Raw genomic sequence first — 16,298 nt, forward strand, 5'->3', positions numbered from 1 at the left:
AGAAGGGAGGAAGTGTCGGATTTGGCGGGGCCTCGACTATCACAGGCGGCGACTATGGTGGAAATTTCTGGAGAAAGTCGCGGTCTCTTGGTTGGGGTTTGGTCGGGATCGGGCAATGACCGCTTTGATGTCATCATAAGAGATCGACTGACCTAGATGCAGGCGGCGTGGGAGGCGCCGCTTGGGGCGGCATTGCGTTTTTGGTAGAGGTAAACCTGGCCAACGCATCGCTATAGTCCGAGGGTTGCCGACTGAGCCCTGGGTGTCGTCGGCAGTAGCTGTGTCGCAGAAGCCTGGTTGGACATGGCCCTGTCAAGGAAAGTCCATGTATCGGGGACGACGATGAAGATATAGTCTTGCTCGAAGGCCGGGGCATGTGTCATGATCTGGTGATCGAGTAAGCCGGCGATTTTGCCCGTGCAGGTGAGGAGAGCGTTCGGCTGGAACTGGCTATCGCGCCTCTCGGTCATCTTCTTGCATAGGAGGTCCAAGGATTGGCGTGAATGGGAAGATGACGAAAAGTTGAAAGGGATGAAAGCCCTTGAAGGGTGTTTGCCCGGAATCCCAGGACAGATAAAGGTCGAGAGCTGGACAAAGCCGCAACAGCTCAGCTGGGTGTCGTCAAGGGCCGCAGCCGAGTTTCCATGCAGAAGGTCGCGGCCGGAACCGATGACAGGTCCCGTGAAGGAGACAATGGGTTGTATCGCTGGGAAGGCATCCGCCGAGCCGAGGGTGCGAGGATGACTCTGTGGCCATCGTCAGAGATGGTAGTGGTGACGGAGGTCTGGAGCATACACCTACGGCTGGTAGCTGTGGTCGCGGACGATGAGAGCCGGGATGGTGTATTCTGTAATGTTGTCATCCTCCGACTCGAAGCTATCACGTCGCTCGATTTCCACGTCAGGGCAAAGGGATGAACACGGCCGACCATAAAGAACCACTGCTCGGTCCATTCCGAGGGGATTATCTGTTGGTTGTATATGGAAATATTAAGGCTCAAGAAGATGCAGGTCGATGGATTGTCAGGATCTGACCGGATTGCTGCATACTCTGGAGTCGACAGCCATGAGGGCGTTGGAAGGAAGACCCTCGCTAGGGTTTCTGCGTTGAGCCCTTTGACACGATGCTCATTCTGGTAGGCGAACCTAGACGGGCAGCCGGGCTGGACAAAGGCCATCATGGACATGTCGGCGCCAGCATTTTCTGGCTGTCAAGAGGTTGCCGCGGGAGGACGAGGTATCGACGTTGAGCTGGGAGGCCGACATCGTGAGAACATGGCAGATGTGGTCACCGTGGAAGTGTAAAGGAGGGTTAGGCAGAGTAGAGGTAGGCATCCTATAAAGCAGGTTTTCTTGCTGCTCGAAAGAGGGCTCGTGGCTCGGGTCGGGGAGACTTGAGAGTCAGTGAATGCTACCTAGGTGATAGATCAGAAGCGGGGGTATGCGGGAATGAGCTGGCGAGGTTCTCGAGCAGTCTCGACCATCTGGTTCTGTGGTCGTGAGTGAAGTAGGGAGCCGGGGGTTGGAAGTTGAGTAGGGGTGATGGCTATGTTGCGAGAAGTTGGAGGTCGGCGAACGGTAAGGTTAGTGTGGGTAAGACTGCGGAGAAAGAAAGTCCAGTAGTCCCCTTCGGTGTCATCGTTGCATGGAGTAGATAGCAAAGGGGGCAATAACGAATGAGAGTGAAGGAAAGAAAGAGGTTATGGTAGTATTGCAGGACTCCCTTTTTGACGGTCGTCGGTAGTTGGATGGGCATTGCGTGCGGCTGAGCGAGGCGGGTGCCGACCGTGTCGAGTCTACTATTGGGACACGGTGAAGTCGGATATATGGGTCGACCTGAGGAGGAGGATGCGAGTTGGTCACGAGAACTTTCCAAGAGGGTTTGCAAGTCGAGACTCCGGTGGCTAGCGACTACAAGAGGACAGGCAGGGGTCCTGGCTATCGCTTTAGCATTAAGGCCGTTGATGCGACATTGGTGCTGGCGAGGGAGCAAATCTAGAAGGGTAGTCCGGCTGCATGAGGGACGTCATGGACATGTTATCGCCGGCAGCCTTGTGGCTGTTGCTCGACGAGGCGGATTGGCGGGTATTGATGGTGAACTGATGCGCAAGGTTGGTAGGATGGTGTTGGAAGGGCTGAAGAGTATGGTTTGAAGTGTGCGGCAGGCGGTTGTCGCGGCCATCTCCATGTGCCGGAGGTCGGCAGTGGCCAGGGATTCGCTGGAGTGCGCAAAGAGAGCACGGCGATGGAAGGGTCGCTTTGGCAAAGCCGGGGTAGCAGGTCGCACGTGGAGACCAGGCGAGGCCGGGACGGTGGACGCACATAGATAGGCATGGTAACGGGGAATATAGAGGGTAGTATTGCATCGCCTCGGTACCATAGGGAAGCATTTTATAGGAAGCTATAAGGAAGAAACGCCACGGCCATGAGGGAAGTGATGGCTAGGGAGCTTCCCATTCGGGAGAAGTAGCGTCGTCAACAAGCGAGACTGTCCAAGTGGAGGTGCTCCGGAGCCAAAGCTTTATAGCCTGTTGCCAATTTACGGCAGTCGACGTCGAGGAGGCAGCAGCATGGCGGACAGTCCTGCAGTGAAGTTAAGCGAGGCGGTTGCTCACCCTGAAGCCTGTTCGTTGTCAGTCGGGGATGGAGAAGAGGTGAGAACGTGAGCGGGTCGGGTTCGGGGCTCGGAGATGGTGCGACAGGAGCCGGTGTAGATGTGGTGGCAGCTTCTGAGAGGGGCCGCAGAGCACGGGGGGAGAGCCTGGGACGGTTACGAAGATACGAATCACGGGCGAATGCGGCATCAACGTTCCGGCCGATTCAGCCTAGAAACCTGTGGTTGAAGACACCGCATGGAGACAGCACGCAGAAGCAATTGCGAGGTCGTTGCCGAGAAGACCGCCGCGAGGCGGTTTGCGGTCAAACAGAGCACGGAAGTTCCATAATATGGTTAGCAGCGGAAGTTCCGCGCAACATCAGTCACCGGGTCAGCTTCCGAGGCCCCTGTTGCCTAGGGAACGTGGAGATATGGGGTAGCGGACTCTGATCGTCCGCTCCTCATCGGCACTTTCTGCCTCAGGAGGAGATCCTGAAGATGAGGAGCAACGTGTTACGGCGGCGGCGGGCGATGTCCCGAGTGTTCATTCGAAGGAGGTACCGAAGCTTCGATCCATCCAGCCTAGGGAACCGGTATTCGACAACTTAAGAGAAAACGGGCAATTAGCAGCAGCGATTGCGTCTGGTTTGCCCAAGCGCCGTCGGGGACGGAGTTGGCGGGTAAAGGAGTACCAGGCCGCAGGGTGTCTCCAACGCAGCAGGTACGGCGCAGCATCCGGGGCCGTCTCCTGTGGGGTGGGCGACGCCGCGGCAGAGCCAGCGGACGCTTCGCTGAGCGGGCGGAGGCTGCAGCAAAGGGAGGTGGGCGGCTCATCGCGGGTGGCGGCTGGGGCCCGTGCAGTTTGATCGGCAGCAAGAACGAGGAGAGTGCTGGAAAGGGCAAGGACTGAGGTCAAGGTTCGGCGTGGAAAACGTTCGCCAGCACGGCCCGGTGCCTGTCCAGTGCAAAGGGCCGGATGGCGTGTCAGGGGATGCGCACGTAGTCGGGCAGTCGTCGCCAAAGCTGCCGCATCCGACGGCTTGCGAAGAAGCGAATCAGCCACGGAGAGAAGAAATCATGGATCGGAGGCGGCCCGGCCCCGGAGGCGGGAGAAGAGAAAACGTCTTCCTGGTCCGGACGAGCGCCCGAGAAAACAGATTCGGAGTGGAATCGGAAGGCAGAGGAGTCGGGAGCTGCGGGCCGAAGACCTGGCGAGTGTGCTGCGTTTTTTGGAGGAAGACTTCGCCATGAAGGAGAGGCTGTCTAACGATCAGACGTGGTGTACGCCAATACCGCACGACAGGAAGGTGTCGACGGTGCGGGATTTTTATCAGGCGTTCCACGATGCGAGCACGTTGCCGATACGGACCTGCATGATGTGCTACCGCAAGCGTACGAGAAAAGAGCTGAGGAGATCAGATGGGATCAATGGCTGTCAAGCTGCGTGCCAGAGGGCGGCCGCTCACCATTTTCATGCCGGAGCTGCTTTCCGAAGGCGAGCCCGTGTCGGTGTGTGCGGTGTGCCCGATGCCTGGCGCGCGGGAGTCTGTCGCCGGCGGTCCATCTTCACACTCGCCTTGGCTGTGAGCACATGTTCCCTGACGAGCTCAAGGGACTCACGCTGGTCGAAGAGAAGCTCGTCTCGCTCAACTCCTGCTATGGGTTTGTCACGAGATATAGCATTCCGGGCGGGCAGAGGCAGGCCGTGAGGTATCCGAGGCACGTCAAGGGCCACATCACAGTGTTTCCCAACAACGTGCAGGAGCTGGCGACCAGGTGCTCCCGCACCCCTTTGCAAGCACTGGACGAGATCCACGTTTCGTGGCAGGGCGTGGAGAAGCCGGCACCGAGCGACCTGTCGAGTCTCTTGTCGGTGAGGCGGCGGGTCGTCGAGAGGGCTCTTGTTTGGCTGAAGAGGAGCAACCCCCACTACGCCGAGATCGAGATCGACGTGGCGGAGATGGAGAGTTGGGAGACCCGATAGACGGGGTGCCGGCCTTGGTGTATGATCGCATGGAGCGGAACGAGCCGTCCGCATGGGAGAAAACGCGGACGGCGCACGTTGTGCCGCCCACGGAGCGCGCCATGGACGACGAGGGGTCGGTGGAGATCGAGGAACTCTTCGCTCTGCTCAACCAAAGGCAGGAAACGGGAGGCGAGGCTGAAGGGCACGGGCCCAACGAAGAAGGCGCGGGTCGTGATGGAGTTGGTGCTAGCCCCGATCAGAACGTTCGACCAATCAACGAGGTGACGTCTTCCGGCATGTTTGGGCTGGACGGACCGCCAGACGTGGCGGATGTCGAGAAGCTGCGGTTTGCCTGTGACGCTGTTGGCGCAGGTGCCGACGACGGCCGCGCGGGCCCGAGAACGTGGGTCGGATCCTCGGTGGGGTCGAGGGCGTGGCGACGATGGCAGTGAGCCATACATTCGAGTCTCGCGGGGGGATGAGTTTGCCGACTCCTTTGAGACGTCCTTCTTCGCCAGAACGTTCCCGACCCTGTTCCCATTTGGCGTTGGGGACCAAGGCTGGCCGAAGAGGCCATAGCCGAGGCGGGAAGGCCCTACCAACTTGCGAGGCACCGGTAGAGCTGCTGAGGCAGGGGCGGCAGCGGAGACATCGTATCCTCCCGAAGCTTGAACCTCCGGATTTGGGCCGACATCGTGCTCCGGCGCCATGGTGGCCGGTTTGCGTTGCACCACATATTTGCATTTCTCGTCTTCAACATGGGGGTGCGGTCGAGGAACCGCCGCGTCAGCATGCTGAGTGTGGCGAGGAAGGACTTCGGCAAGGTCGAGCGCGTTGCCCGCTCGATGACCGCGCAAAGGTTAGCGGCGGCGAGGTCGAGTTGGAGAGCTCGGGCAAGACGACCGATGAGGGCGTGAAGGAGCTTCTCAGGAGCCTCTCGCTGTACGGCCACCGGCAACCCATGTCGAGAGAGGTTCGGCTCAATATGCGGCGGAAAATCCAGTCGCTCATCGTTGGCTACGGCGTTCCGGCCATCTGGTTCACCATCAACCCAAACGACATTACGAACCCGGTGAAGCTGCGACTGGCGGCATATCGGACACGCGATCCCGGCGCGGCCGAGGAGTTCCTAGAAGGCCTTGGGAGTGCGTACAAGCGGACAAGGCTGGCCATGTCCGATCCGATGAGCGCCGCCGTATTCTTCCACCGGGAGATGAAGCTGTTCTTCGATCATTACGTGAAGGTCGGAGAAGAGTCGGTATTCGGGCGCATCGGCAAGTACTATGGCGCTGTGGAGACCAACGAACGAGGGCGCTTCATGTTCACGGCTTGCTCTGGTTGCACGGAAACGCGCATCTCAGCTCGATGCTTGCCGACATCCACGGGGAGGATCAGGCGGCGTATCGCGAGCGAATCATACGATACGTCGATAGTGTCTTCTCCGAGGTAAGAATAGCTAAGACGTGTCACTGAGAACCTGAATTGCTCGTCCGATGGACAAACGGGGCCAGGCTGACGTGCAAGATAGGATCTGGATCAGGAAGGGTTCTGCGCCGTGCAAGCGGAGCGATCTGTGACGTCCGATATTTCCTCCTGCTGGACAACACCGAGCAGTTTTCGGCCGCATTTGACGAGGAGGCCAACTTCTGTGCCGGCGCTACACAGGTTCACACGCATAGCCCGACCTGTGTCAAGTATTCCTTGGGCAAAGGAGCGCGGAAAGGGAATCCATGCCGGTTTAAGTCTCCATGGAGGTTGGTCGACAAGACCGCCATCACGGCAGACGGGGTGTTGCAGATCCGGAGGACTCACAGCATGGTCAATCGATGGAACAAGGCTATCGCTGTTGGGCTCCGGCACAACCACGACATTTCCTTCATTGCGACGCAGCGCAAGACCATGGCCCTTATGTATTATGTCACGAACTACGCGACGAAGGTGGAGGACCCGGTGTGGAAGCGTGTGGCGGCCGCGGCCGATCTCCTGGCCGCCTCAACGGGTGACGGCACGGCCAACGGAGGACAGGACGACGGTGGAGGTGCTGTTGGCGATGACGCCGCCAAGGGAACAGGACGCGACAGTTCTTGATGAGGGTGGCGAATCGTGTGTTCACGGAGCGTCCGCTATCTCAGGTCGAGGTCGTCGCTCATCTTCTTGGATATCCGGCCGAGTTCACCAACAGCAGCGCCTGGGCGTACCTGAACACATCTCTGCTGTACTGGGAAGTCTTTCGACGGTGGCCGTATCTCCGACGAGCAAGTGGCGCGGCGGCCATAGATGATACTCTGGATGAGTCGGTCGTTGTCGAAGAAGCAGGCCTGAGGATCTCCCACGTTGAGGCGTACCAGCACCGGGAGAGCTCCTGCGAGGGCTATGCTTATACGACTACATATCGCTCGTTAGACTAAGACGCACCAGTAAGGATGAGAGCTGTGCGGCCTGGGGAGGTGCCCTTCGAGGATGGATGGGCGCCAGGAGACGCTGGGTCCAGGTGCTCAGGCGGCCGGGCAAGCATGCTACCGTCTGCCTCGATGGCTACCTGAGCAAGGACTTCGGCCACAACGACGACGAGGAGTCGTGCCACCGGAGGTGTGTATAGCAACCGCCCTGCCGGCAGGCATCATCAGAGTGGCTAACCTCCCCTCCCCTTAAAGGGCAGCCGTGCAGCATCTTGCGCTATTTGTGCCGTGGGAGTCCTTTCTGTGCGAAGAAACAGGTGAGATCAATAGCATCTGGGAGCGGGCGCGAGGCGCTGGCCCCGAGAATATCATGTCTCGTCGACAACGTGCAGCTGCTTCGACGATCAGCCGAAGACGCAAAGCGCGACGCCAAGCAATGGGCGGCCTCATCCGGCGATGGCGATTCCACGGTCGCCCACGTCGAGGAGGGCGAGACAGGCGAGGCGGGCGCAGAATTTGCAGCGACGTATCGGTCCAACAACATCGGAGACGCAACGCGCCTGATCGACGTCGTCCGAGGCGCAGTGGGCACGAATCAGGTGACGGCCAAGTCGCCGGAGCTCATGGCAATGATGCGGCAGCTCTGTCGATTCCAGCAATCGGCGCTCTGCTCAACGGCCGAGCTCGAGGCCATCGCGATTCCCGAACAAGGGTTGAGGTGCATAAGCATGCCAGGGCGGGTATTTTCCGGGGCCGCACTACCGCCGCAGGATCAGGTCAAGGCTATCAAGTCGCAGCAGATAAGTGCGTCGAGGAAAGGAGAGAATGATCCAAGGCGTACAAACCACAGTCGCAGTCCGGGAAAGCGATCGCCGAGCTGCGTTGCGGAGGTGATGACCGGCTTCGGGAGGACGACGTCGAAATGACGACAGCCGACTCCGACGAGACGGCTAGCGACGCAGAAGCGGGAATGCGCGTCCAGCTTGGCCCATCGACCTCCTTCTTCGCGGCGGGCAAGGAGTTGTCAACACGGCTAACGCTGAACAAGAGGCAGTCGATCGCTTTCCTAATAATATGCCGCCAGCTCGATTTGATGCGACAAACGAATAGGGGCGATGCCGGCCAGCTCTGCCAGTTCGTCGGCGGCGAGGGGGGCACCGGCAAGTCGCGGATCATTGGGGCACTCGTCGAGCTGTTCAGTGGGAAGAGCCTTTCGAATCGTCTGCTGATCACGGCGACGTCAGGGACTGCCGCGGCGCAGATCAACGGCATCACGATCCACTCCGCCTGCGGGTTCACTAAAGACCAAGGGGCGGGCGGCGCGAACACAGCCAAGGACCTTGACGGGGTGCGGCTGGCAAAACGGGCGGAGCGGTTCATCCACGGCCAGTCTCGGATGGACTGGCAGGAGAAGGACGTGCTTGTCATCGACGAGGTGAGCATGCTCGGAGCGCGGACGCTGCACGCCATAAACGAGCGACTCTGTCGGCTTCGCGGATCGCAGAAAGATTTCGGGGGGATCCCCATCGTCCTCTTCTGCGGAGACTTTCAGCAGTTCCGGCCGGTCCAAGAGAGGTCGATCGTCCTGCCGAGCGCGGCCATCTCGTGGGACGTAGACAACTCGTTCAAGGCCGAGCAGCGGCACCAGCACGACAAAGCGCACGCGCTGTGGAAGAGATTCACGACGGTCGTCATGTTGAACGAGCAAATGCGCGCCGCCGGTGATCCGGAATTGCAGGGGCTGCTGAAGCGGATCCGGCAGGGTGTGCAGGACCGCACGGATCTGGACCTCCTCAACTCAGGTGCTACCGCGAGGGCAGGCGGATCCCTTGGGAGACTGGCATCACCGTGGTGACGCCGCTGAACAGGAATCGGTGGAACCTAAACATGGAGGCAAGCTTGGCGTTCCGGGTCCAGCAGCGGTCGACGATGCGCATCTTCATCTCCGAGCACAAGTGGAAGGAGGGCCTGCCGACCGAGGAAGAAGCGATCATGGTACTCAATCAAGGCGACGATAGCGCGATCCCCGTGCCGGCCGTCTTCATGTTCGTGGCCGGGATGCCGGTCGTCGTGAACCACAACACCCATCAGGGGCTGAAGCTGGTGAACGGCGCCGGCTACTCGGCGGTGGAGGTCATTGTCGACAAGGCGTCCCCAGGGCATCGAATCTCGTCCGACATGACGATCCACTTCGGGCCGCCGGCGGGATATTACTGGAATCGGCGACGACAAAGGACCTCCACTTCGTCGGGATGCCGCCGGGCACGATCTTGTTAACGCCGATGAGCGTCAGGATACACTGCCAACGAAAGCGGCCGTGGCAGCAGAACGACGTCAGCCGGAAGGGATTGCCGTGCGCAGCAGCCTTCGCCTGCACGGACTACAAGGTGCAGGGCAGAACGCTGAGCGCGTGGCCCTGGAGCTGCGGGGGACACGGACGACGAAAGTCGATGGAAGGGCCGTGCCCTCGCAATGCGACCCGTACAGCTTATATGTGCAGCTATCGCGCTGTCGAACGCTAGACGGCATCACGCTCGTGTCCAAGGTGCGGGAGAGAGACTTGGTGGGCAACCGAGTCCCCGAAGAGATGACCGCCGCGCAGGCCAGGCTGGAGGTGCTAAGCGAGAGGACTGTCGAGGAAGCTTTGCGTCGGTCGGATGGCGACGCTGAAGAGTCAAGGAGAGTTGTCAGGGTGAGGTGACGAGGGGGAGAAGACGGAGGAGCGCGCCGGCGGGCAAGAAGACAAGGGCACTGGGCAGCAGCGATCAACGAGGGGCGACTTTTAGACTTGAAGGAAGAACCCGCTAGAAAGGCATGAACGAAAAGGGCAAAGACAAAAGACGCAAGTTTTAGACACAATGCCTTGCCTTGAGGAACGAGGAACGAGTGACGAAAGGTTCTTAGGGTTCCTCCCCGTGACGAAAGGTTCTTAGGGTTCCTCCCCGGGGAGAAAAAAAATTCGCCATCGATTTCCCCCCCGCAAATGCCGCCCTCTGATTCGCTGGCGTTCTCGCTTTTGATTCGTCGGTTGTTCTTTTCTCGCTTTTGATTCGTCGATGTTCTCGCTTTTCATTCGTTAATAAATAAAAATAAATAATGCCCTGCCCCCTTGCTGCCCCTTTTAGTTCCAGCTGCGCAGTTCGCTTCCAACGCCTCCGTAGACCATACGCCGCCGCAGACCACATAGAGGAAGGTGCCCAAGCCGGCCCGGCTTCTAACTCCGCCATAGACCACACGCCTCCACAGACCACCCCCTTCGCCCGTCCTCCTGGCCCTTAACCTACACTCCTTTTACGTCAGAAGTGTGGAAAATGCAGGGCGCCTGCGTTACCTGCGGAGCCAGTCGGCCGCCTCCTGTGTTGTCTGCGTGCTAAGCTCCTCTAGCCGGGCCTGCGCTGCCGTCATCTCCTCAGGCACCCGGTTCCCCACTAGGTCCCGCTCCCGCACCTCTGATACGAGCATGATGCCGTCGAGCGTCGGGCACCGCGACAGCTGCACGTATAGGCTATACGGGTCGCACGACGACGGCACCGCCCTCCCTCGACCGTCGTCATCCTCGCCCCCGCAGCTCCAGCGCCACGCGCTCTGGCGTCCCGCCCTGCACCTTATAGTCGGTGCAGGCGAAGGCCGCGGCGCACGGCAGGCCCTCCGGCTGACGTCGTTGCGCTGCCATGGCCGCTTCCGCTGCGCTGTGATCTTGACGCTGATGGGCGTTAGCAGGATCGTCCCGGCAGGCATCCCGACGAAGTGGAAGTCCTTGGTCGTCTCCGAGGCCAGCACGATGCCCGCCGGCGGCCGAAGTGCATGATGAGCTCCGCCGAGACGCGGTGGCCGGGAAGGCGCGGTCGGGGATGACGTCCACCGCCGTGTACCCGGCCCCGTTCACAAGCTTCAGCCCCTGGTGCGTGTTCTGGTTCACGACGACCGGCATGCCTGGCACGAAGAGGAAGACGGCCGGCACCGGGTCGCGCTGTCGTCGCCCTGGCCTAGCATTAGCACCGCCTCCTCTTCCGTCGGCACGCCGTCCCTCCACTTATGCTCGGAGAGGACGCGCGCCGCCGTCCGCCGCCTCTCCCGGAACGCGAGCGCCGCCTCTAGGTTGAGGTTCCAGCGGTTCCGGTTGAGCGGCGTCACCACCGTCAGGCCCGTCTCCCACGGGATCCGCCTGCCCGGCCGGTAGCATCTCGAGTTGAGCAGCTCTAGGTCCGACCGGTCCTGCTCGCCCCGGCGGATCCGCCCGAGCAGCCGCCGCAGCTCCGGGTCGCCGGCGGCCCGCATCTGCTCGTCTAGCATGACGACCGTCGTGAAGCGCCGCCACAGCGCGTGCGCCTTGTCGTGCCGCCGCCGCTGCTCGGCCGCGAACGCCCCGTCCTCGTCCCACGCCACCGCCGCGCTCGGCAGCAGGATCGACCGTTCCTGCACCGGCCGGAACTGGTGGAAGTCGCCGCAGAGGATCACTACCGGGATGCCGCCGAAGTCCCGCGCCGACCCCCGCAGCCGGCAGAGCTGCTCGTTGGCGGCGTGCAGCGTCCGCGCCCCGAGCATGCTGACCTCGTCGATCACCAGCACCTCCTTCTCCTGCCAGTCCATCCGCGACCGGCCGTCGACGAAGCGCTCGCCCTGGCCCGCCAGCCGTACGCCGTCAATGTCCTCGTCCCCCTCCCGCCCGGCCGCCCTGACCGCCCGTAAGCCCGCAGGCCGAGTGCAGCGTGATGCCGTTGATCCGCGCTGCCGCCGCCCCCGACGTCGGCGTAACCAGTACCCGGCTCGATAGGTCCTCCGGGCGAGCAGCTCGACGAGCGCCTCGATGACGCGCGACTTGCCGGTGCCGCCCTCGCCGCCGATGAATAGGCAGAGCTGGCCACCACCGTCGCCGCCTGCGTCGTCGCCCTGCCGGATTCGGTCGAGTTGCCGGCACACGATTAGGAGGGCGATGGCCTGCTTCTCGTTGAGCGTGAGCTGGCCCGCCAGCTTCCTGCCGGCGGCGACGAACGAGCTCGACGGGCCGAGCCGCACGCGCATCCCCGCCGCCGTGCCTGCGTCTGCGTCGCCGTCGGCCGCCGTTACGTCGATGTCGTCCTCGCCGAAGCCCCCCATCACCCCGCGAAGGGCCGCGCCGCGGTCGGCCCCGACGCCCGCCGCCGCCCCGCCGCCCTGGATGCCCTGGATCGCCCGCTCCCGCTCCGCGCCGCGCTCCTCTGCTGCGACTTGATGGCCCGCACCTCTTCTTGCCGCGGCAGTGCCGCCCCCGACAGCGCCGAGCCCGGTAGGTTCACCCGCCTGCCTGCCCTCTCGTCCGCCACCACCGTCGCCGCGAGCTCGGCCGCCGACCCGAGCGCCGACTGCTGGAACCGGCAGAGCTGCTGCGTCATCGCTAGCAGCTCTGTTGACTGCGCCGTGACTTGTCCCGCGCTGGCGGCGTTCCGGACGACGTCGATGAGCCGAGCCGCGTCGCCCGCCCCGCCGGCGCGGTATGCCTCCTCGCCCCCTTCGGCCGCCCCTGCCTTCGTCGTCGGCCTGCGGCGCCGTCATACCGCCCTCCTCGGCCGTGGCGGCCCACTGCTTGGCGTCGCGCTTCGCGTCCTCCGCCGACCGCCGGAGGAGCTGCACGTTGTCTGCGAGCCGCGCGACCCTCGGCGCCAGCGACTCCGCGCCCGTGCCCAGATGTTGTTAATGTCGCCTGCCTCCTCGCCGAGGAAGGACTCCCACGGCACGAATAGGGCCAGGTGCTGCACCGCCGCCCTAGATGCTGTTAGCCGATGCCCCTAGCTGCTCTGCCTTCCTCTTAGGCGCCCCCCGTCTTATAGTACGCACCTCCGGTGGCACGACTCGTCGTCTTCCTCGCTGAACTCCTTGCTGAGGTATCCGTCGACGCATACAGTCGCCCCGCAACCCGGCCGCCTAAGCGCCTGCACCCAGCCCTTCCCCGACGCCCAGCTCTCCGCGAAGGGTACCTCACCCCAGCCCGCCATACCGTCGGCGCCGCTGCCGTTTTGCTTTAACCTTACAAGCGATGCGTAGTCATAAAGGCAGAGGCCCGCAGGAGCTCGCCCCGGTGCCGGTAGGCCTCGACGAGAGGGATCCTCAGGCCAGCCTCCTCGACGACGACCGTCTCGTCCGGCGCGTCGCCCGTCGCCTCGGCGCCGCTCGCCCGTCGGAGGTGCCGCCACCGGCGGAAGACGGCCCAGTAGAGCTGGTTTGCGTTTATATACGCCCACGCTGAGCCGCTGCTAAACTCCGCCGGGTACCCTAGGAGGTGCGCGATCACCTCGACCTGCGACAGCGGCCGCTCCGTAAAGACTCGATTCGCCGCCTTAAGCAGGAACGTTCTCGTCTTATTCCTCTACGGGGTCCGCCGCCGTCGCTACCCCTTCGGCCCCGCCCTCCCGGCCGGCGTCGCGGTCGGCGCCACTTCTGTTGCCCTCTCCCGTCGGCTCTAGCACAGGAAGGAACTCGGCCGCGGCGGCCACACGCTTCCACACCGGGTCCTCTACCTTCGTCGCATAGTTAGTAATATAGTAGATTAGGGCCATGGTCTTGCGCTGCGTCGCGATGAACGAGATGTCGTGGTTGTGTCGTAGCCCCACTGCCATCGCCCTGTTCCACCGGTTCACCATGCTATGCGTCCGCCGGATCTCGAGCACCCCGTCCGCCGTCAGCGCCGTCCTCTCCACCAACCTCCACGGCGCCTTAAACCGGCAGAGGTCCCCTTCCGCGCCCCACGCCGAGCGAGTATTTTACGCAGGTCGCGCTATGCGTATGGATCTGCGTCGCGCCCGCGCAGAAGTTGGCCTCCTCGTCGAAGGTGTCCGTGAAGCGCGCGACGTCGTCGAGCCGCGACGATATGTCCGCCGTGGCCGACCGCTCTGCCTGCATGGCACAGTAACCTTCTGCGTCTAGCTCCTGCGGCCTCGGTTCAGCTTAGGCCCCTCAGCCTGCCCCAGATAGGGGCATCGGGGTTTGTGTTAAGGCGGCCGCCTTACCTCAGAGAAGACGCTATCTACGTAGCGGACGATGCGCTCCCGGTACGCCGCCTGCTCCTCCGCGTCCGGGCCGGCGAGCGCGTCGCCAATGCCCGCGTTGCCCCTTAGCCAGAGGAGCCCGTGGATGTGGAGGGCGCCTCGCTCGTTGGTCTCTACCGCCCGTAGTATGCGCCGACGTGGCCGAACACCGACTCCTCCCCGACGTTGACGTAGTGCTCGAAGAAGAGCGTCATCTCCCGGTGGAAGAAGACGGCCGAGCTCATCGGGTCCGATATGGCCAGCCGCGTCCGCTTATACGCGGTCCCTAGGTCACTTAGGAAGGCCTCGGCCTCGTCGGGGTCGCGGCCGCGGTGCGCCGCTAGCCGTAACTTTACTAGGTTCGTAATGTCGTTCGGGTTCAGCGTGAACCAGATAGCCGGCACCCGTACCTAACGATGAGGATAGTATCTTCTTCCGCATACTAAGGCGGCTCTCCTCGACATTGGCTGCCGGTAGCCGAACACGGAGAGGGACCGGAGGAGCTCTTTACCCCGTCGTCGCTAGTCTTACCTGTGGCCTCGAGCTCGGCCTGGCCGCCTCGAGCCTCTGCGCCGTTAACGACTTTAGTAGGCCCTCGACCCTTGCGAAGTTCTTCCTCGCTACGCCTAGCATGCTGGCCTGGCGGTTCTTAGACCGCACGCCCATGTTAAAGACAAGGAAGGCGAAGATAGGGTGCGTCGCGAACCGGCCGCCGTGACGCCGCAGCACGACGTCGGCCCATGCCTGGAGCTTCATGTTCCGCGTCGACATAAGGCCCTCTGCAACCCGCTCCGCCTGGGCGCCCTGGTTCCCGACGCTGGGCCCGCGCTCTCCCGCGGCGTCCTCGTCGGCGAGCCTCGGCCCGCCCAAGCCAAAGGGAACAGGGTCGGAAAGGCCTTTGCAAAGAAGGAGGCGTCCGCCGAGTCGGCGAAATCCTCGCCGCGTCGCACCTGTATGTACGGCTCGCCGTCGCCGCCGTCGCCCGCCGCCCCTCTGGCCGCCGTCCCTACCCACGTCCTCGGGCTGGCGCGCGCTCCCTCGGGCCCGACCGCGTCGCGGCGAAGCGAATCTTCTCGGCGTCGGCCACATCTGGCGCCCCATCTAACGGAACATGCCGGAAGACGTTACCTCATTGATTACGTCCCCGTCCTCTTCGGGCCTAGCGCCGTCCCTGTCGTCGTCCTCGCACGTGAGCCCGACGTCGCGGCTCCCCTCGGCGGGGTCCTGGCCCTGCCTTAGCATCGCGAGGACCTCCTCGATCTCGGCCGCGCCTCCGTCGTCCATGGCCCGCTCCGACGGCGGCACCACCTGCGCCGTCTGCGTCCTCTCCCGCGCCGACGGCTCGTTTCGCTCAGCCGCTCGCACACCACCGGCGGCACCGTGCGGCGGCGCCCCAGCTGGCTATCTCCGCCGCGTCGATCTCGACCTCGCCGTAGAGCGGGTTGTTCTCCTTGAGCCAGGCCAGCGCCCTCTCGACCGCCGACCGCCTTACCGACAGCAGGCCTGATAGGTCCCGCGGCCCGGGCCTCTCAGCGCCCTGCCACGAGACGTGGATCTCGTCCATGACCCGGACCAGCGGGTGCGGGAGCACCTGGCAGCAGCCAGGCCCTGCACGTCGTTCGGGAACACCGTGATATGGCCCTTGACGTGCCTCGGGTACCTCACGCTCTGCCTCTGGCCGCCGGGGATGCTATACTTCGTCACGAAGCCGTAGCACGAGTTGAGCGAGATGAGCTTCTCCTCGAGCGGCGTGAGGTCCTTTAGCTCGTCGGGGTACGCGTGCTCGCAGCCGAGCCGCCCATGGAGGTGCATGGCCGGCGACGCCCCCTCACGCCCGGCCCATCGCGCGCACTCTGCGCAGACCGCCACCGGCCTGCCCTCCGGGAAGCAGGCTTGGCACCCGAACGGGGACCGCCCGCCCCCCGCAACACCGCTCCGCGACCACCCCTCCCACCCTCCCACGCCATCTCCTCAGCTCCCCTTGGCCCGCTTCCGGTAGCATAGCGTGCAGGTCGCGATCGGCAGCGTGCCAGCGTCGTGGAACGCCCGGTAGAACTTCCGCACCGTCCTCACCTGCCTCTCGCGCGGCACCGGCGCACACCACGTCTGCTCGTTAGCCAGCCTCTCGCCCGCCTCGAACTCCTCGTCGAGGTGCCGCAGCGCGCTGGCTAGGTCCTCGGCCTGCAGCTCCCTTGGTCTCGGCACCTTTCACCGACCCGGGCGCGTTTCCGCTCGGCCTGCCCACTACTAAGATGGCGTTTCCTCTTCTGCTCTTCCTCGCCTGCCGTCTTATCGCCGATCTACCTGCGTCCGGTTAGCTATCACCGCTACACGCCT

At 63.0% G+C, this 16,298-nt stretch overlaps 4 protein-coding genes across 4 annotated transcripts; 2 read left to right on the forward strand and 2 right to left on the reverse strand.

The window, feature by feature from the left end:
* Positions 1-230: 230 nt before the first annotated feature.
* On the reverse strand, positions 231-1,177 carry HRG_07157 (uncharacterized protein; the record flags this gene model as incomplete). Its single annotated transcript, XM_044865628.1, has 3 exons — positions 231-744; positions 802-876; positions 1,050-1,177. 3 exons carry the CDS (start codon positions 1,175-1,177, stop codon positions 231-233), a joined length of 717 nt encoding a protein of 238 aa, XP_044719590.1.
* Positions 1,178-4,680: 3,503 nt separating this feature from the next.
* HRG_07158 (ATP-dependent DNA helicase PIF1) lies at positions 4,681-6,138 on the forward strand (the record flags this gene model as incomplete). The annotated part of the gene is made up of 4 exons (XM_044865629.1): positions 4,681-4,964; positions 5,196-5,325; positions 5,421-6,007; positions 6,090-6,138. 4 exons carry the CDS (start codon positions 4,681-4,683, stop codon positions 6,136-6,138), a joined length of 1,050 nt encoding a protein of 349 aa, XP_044719591.1.
* A 238-nt stretch (positions 6,139-6,376) lies between these two features.
* On the forward strand, positions 6,377-9,237 carry HRG_07159 (PIF1-like helicase domain-containing protein; the record flags this gene model as incomplete). The annotated part of the gene is made up of 7 exons (XM_044865630.1): positions 6,377-6,604; positions 6,694-6,858; positions 7,053-7,150; positions 7,216-7,277; positions 7,369-7,764; positions 7,827-8,681; positions 8,732-9,237. The coding sequence occupies 7 exons, from the start codon at positions 6,377-6,379 to the stop codon at positions 9,235-9,237; spliced, it is 2,310 nt and encodes a 769-aa protein (XP_044719592.1).
* A 1,273-nt stretch (positions 9,238-10,510) lies between these two features.
* HRG_07160 (PIF1-like helicase domain-containing protein) lies at positions 10,511-15,773 on the reverse strand (the record flags this gene model as incomplete). The annotated part of the gene is made up of 16 exons (XM_044865631.1): positions 10,511-10,930; positions 10,981-11,635; positions 11,723-12,123; positions 12,183-12,460; positions 12,521-12,702; positions 12,775-12,816; positions 12,969-13,303; positions 13,356-13,649; positions 13,702-13,863; positions 13,944-14,046; positions 14,100-14,311; positions 14,493-14,765; positions 14,834-14,911; positions 15,090-15,285; positions 15,341-15,552; positions 15,627-15,773. The coding sequence occupies 16 exons, from the start codon at positions 15,771-15,773 to the stop codon at positions 10,511-10,513; spliced, it is 3,990 nt and encodes a 1,329-aa protein (XP_044719593.1).
* Between the last annotated feature and the right edge of the window lie 525 nt (positions 15,774-16,298).

The sequence above is a fragment of the Hirsutella rhossiliensis genome (assembly GCF_020360975.1).
Source record: "Hirsutella rhossiliensis strain HR02 chromosome Unknown scaffold00007, whole genome shotgun sequence".
Lineage (NCBI taxonomy): Eukaryota > Fungi > Ascomycota > Sordariomycetes > Hypocreales > Ophiocordycipitaceae > Hirsutella > Hirsutella rhossiliensis.